At 45.3% G+C, this 2,195-nt stretch overlaps 1 protein-coding gene across 1 annotated transcript; it reads left to right on the forward strand.

Moving 5' to 3' along the window:
* The first annotated feature begins 865 nt into the window (after positions 1 to 865).
* Positions 866 to 1,964, forward strand: LOC123743505 (uncharacterized protein DKFZp434B061). Its single transcript, XM_045721138.1, has 3 exons — positions 866 to 941; positions 1,032 to 1,087; positions 1,180 to 1,964. Exons 1-3 carry the CDS (start codon positions 913 to 915, stop codon positions 1,725 to 1,727), a joined length of 633 nt encoding a protein of 210 aa, XP_045577094.1. The 5' UTR covers positions 866 to 912; the 3' UTR covers positions 1,728 to 1,964.
* The last annotated feature ends 231 nt before the right edge of the window (positions 1,965 to 2,195 follow it).

The raw sequence follows: 2,195 nt of genomic DNA on the forward strand, positions 1-2,195 counted from the left end.
ATCAGCTCTAAAAAAGATCTGTTGTGAAAAGATCTGATGCGATTGGTCAAAAGGCCAATACGTGGAAAAAAGATTAGAATTGGACGGCCTGTGTAACACAGCCATAGGCAACATTCTGCAGCAAAGGTGAGGCGACGCAACAACCAATGGATGCGTGCCACATCATCAACTGTGTCATCCACTGACATATGATGTGGTTAGCTGATACTTAAAAGACCTATCAAGGTGATGTAGATCTGTCAGACGTCAGCAACTTCTAAGCTTTGGAAAGCGGCCGAAGTCTGTCTGGCCTCAACCACAAACTCCCTCATAGTCTGTTTGGTCCCAGCCACACAGGCTGTGTTTAAACATGCAGCCCATTTCTGACCTTCTGCCCCGCATTACTGGCATAACAGCTGATCTGATTGGTGAAAAGACAAATTACTGGGGAATAAATAAGTATTGGGCTGCAACAGATGCTTGAACATGTATGAAATTGAATATGCATTCATCAATTGTCTGTTTTCAATTAAAATGTTGAACTGAATTTGGTGTGTTTTTTTGTAGTACAATCATCTCTGTTGTTCACCATATGTCAACGGATGGCTTCTGTTGAAAAACAATTGGCTCAATCCGGAATGGGTGGGAATGGGTGAGGTCACTCTTTAAAACCATTGGATTGGTCCATGATGTGCAAACTCCACCCTCCAGCACACCAGCTGAATGAAATCAAGAGCACCTAATCGCAATTGGGAAATTTAACCAATTGCAATGAAGTTCATTGGCTGACAGCTGTACAGCTGGTTAGAAGGGTCTGGGATTCCTTTATAAGGATCAACCAAAAACAGCTGTAAGATATAGTAACAGGGATACTGTGGTAGGGGTGTCTGTCTTCTATTAATACTGCATATTGTTGTGGTTTTGATCACTGAAATGGCTGTGACTTTTGGACTCTCTTTGAGGTTAGTGTTTCATTATATTCATCTGATTGGTTTACCTTGTCTTAAAGTTTTCACTGGTTATTTGTGTTTAACTGTCTGAATGTTTTGTAGTGTTTCTTGGATTTGTTGCCTGCTAATTGGAGGGATAATGTGTTTTACCCTTCAAGGTGCGTTTGGTTTCCACTAATTCAGCTCAAATCAGTCTAGTTCCAATAGTATAAGGCTAGCCTTTTACATAATGTTGTTCTTTGTTTCCTAGATAATGCTTATGGGCATCCTGCCTACACTGAACCAGAATCAACTGGATCCCAAGCAAGTGTGGTGTCTGGTCCAAATGCTAAAGCTAATGGCCGCAATACCCCAGCTAGTGTGACGTTGTGTCGCAATGCCTCAGCAGAAGCGACCGGCCCCCGCGCCTCAGCAGAAGCGACCGGCCCCCGCGCCTCAGCAGAAGCGACCGGCCCCCGCGCCTCAGCAAAAGCGACCGGCCCCCGCGCCTCAGCAAAAGCTACTGGTAAAAATACCCCAGCAAGTGTGACGTTGTGTCGCAATGCCTCAGCAGAAGCGACCGGCCCCCGCGCCTCAGCAGAAGCGACCGGCCCCCGCGCCTCAGCAGAAGCGACCGGCCCCCGCGCCTCAGCAGAAGCGACCGGCCCCCGCGCCTCAGCAGAAGCGACAAGCCTTGAACAGACGGCCCGACCCCTCAACAAGCTAGATAGGGAGATCATAATTTGGTTTGCCCAACTCCTTAATCGTCTTTCCCCTGTTACTGTGCCTCCATTTGAAGAAAAGGGCAAAGGTAACTGAGGTGAGGAAATGTGCAACCTAATGCACTTTGAAATGAGGATCTTGCGCATCATCATGCAAAAATGTTTACAGGGGTGGATGCTACATTGGTATAAGTTTTTATAACCATACAACTAAAATTGACATCTGATTTGGTGACATTGCTGACACTTTGGTTCTACGGTCATGCTTTTGATTTGGCCTTGTGTTCCTGCTACTCTTGCATGGTTTGATCAATAAACAATTTGATTCTCAAAATGCCTTGTCTTTAAAATGGAGGGGTCTCTTCTGCCCACCATGTGCTTGCTGATCGGGGACAGACTTGGTCTGGAGTAAAAGGGAATGTGGTTCACAACACTTGTGTAAACAGATTTGTTTACCTTTTCTGGTAGTTCAAATGCTAAAGTTCTGTAAATTGTCAAAGCTCCCTCATGTTAATTCCTAACGGTATTTGTGTAGGGTGTTCCACTTACATTAATCTGCCCGTTA

The sequence above is a fragment of the Salmo salar genome, chromosome ssa06 (genome assembly GCF_905237065.1).
Source record: "Salmo salar chromosome ssa06, Ssal_v3.1, whole genome shotgun sequence".
Classification (NCBI taxonomy): domain Eukaryota; kingdom Metazoa; phylum Chordata; class Actinopteri; order Salmoniformes; family Salmonidae; genus Salmo; species Salmo salar.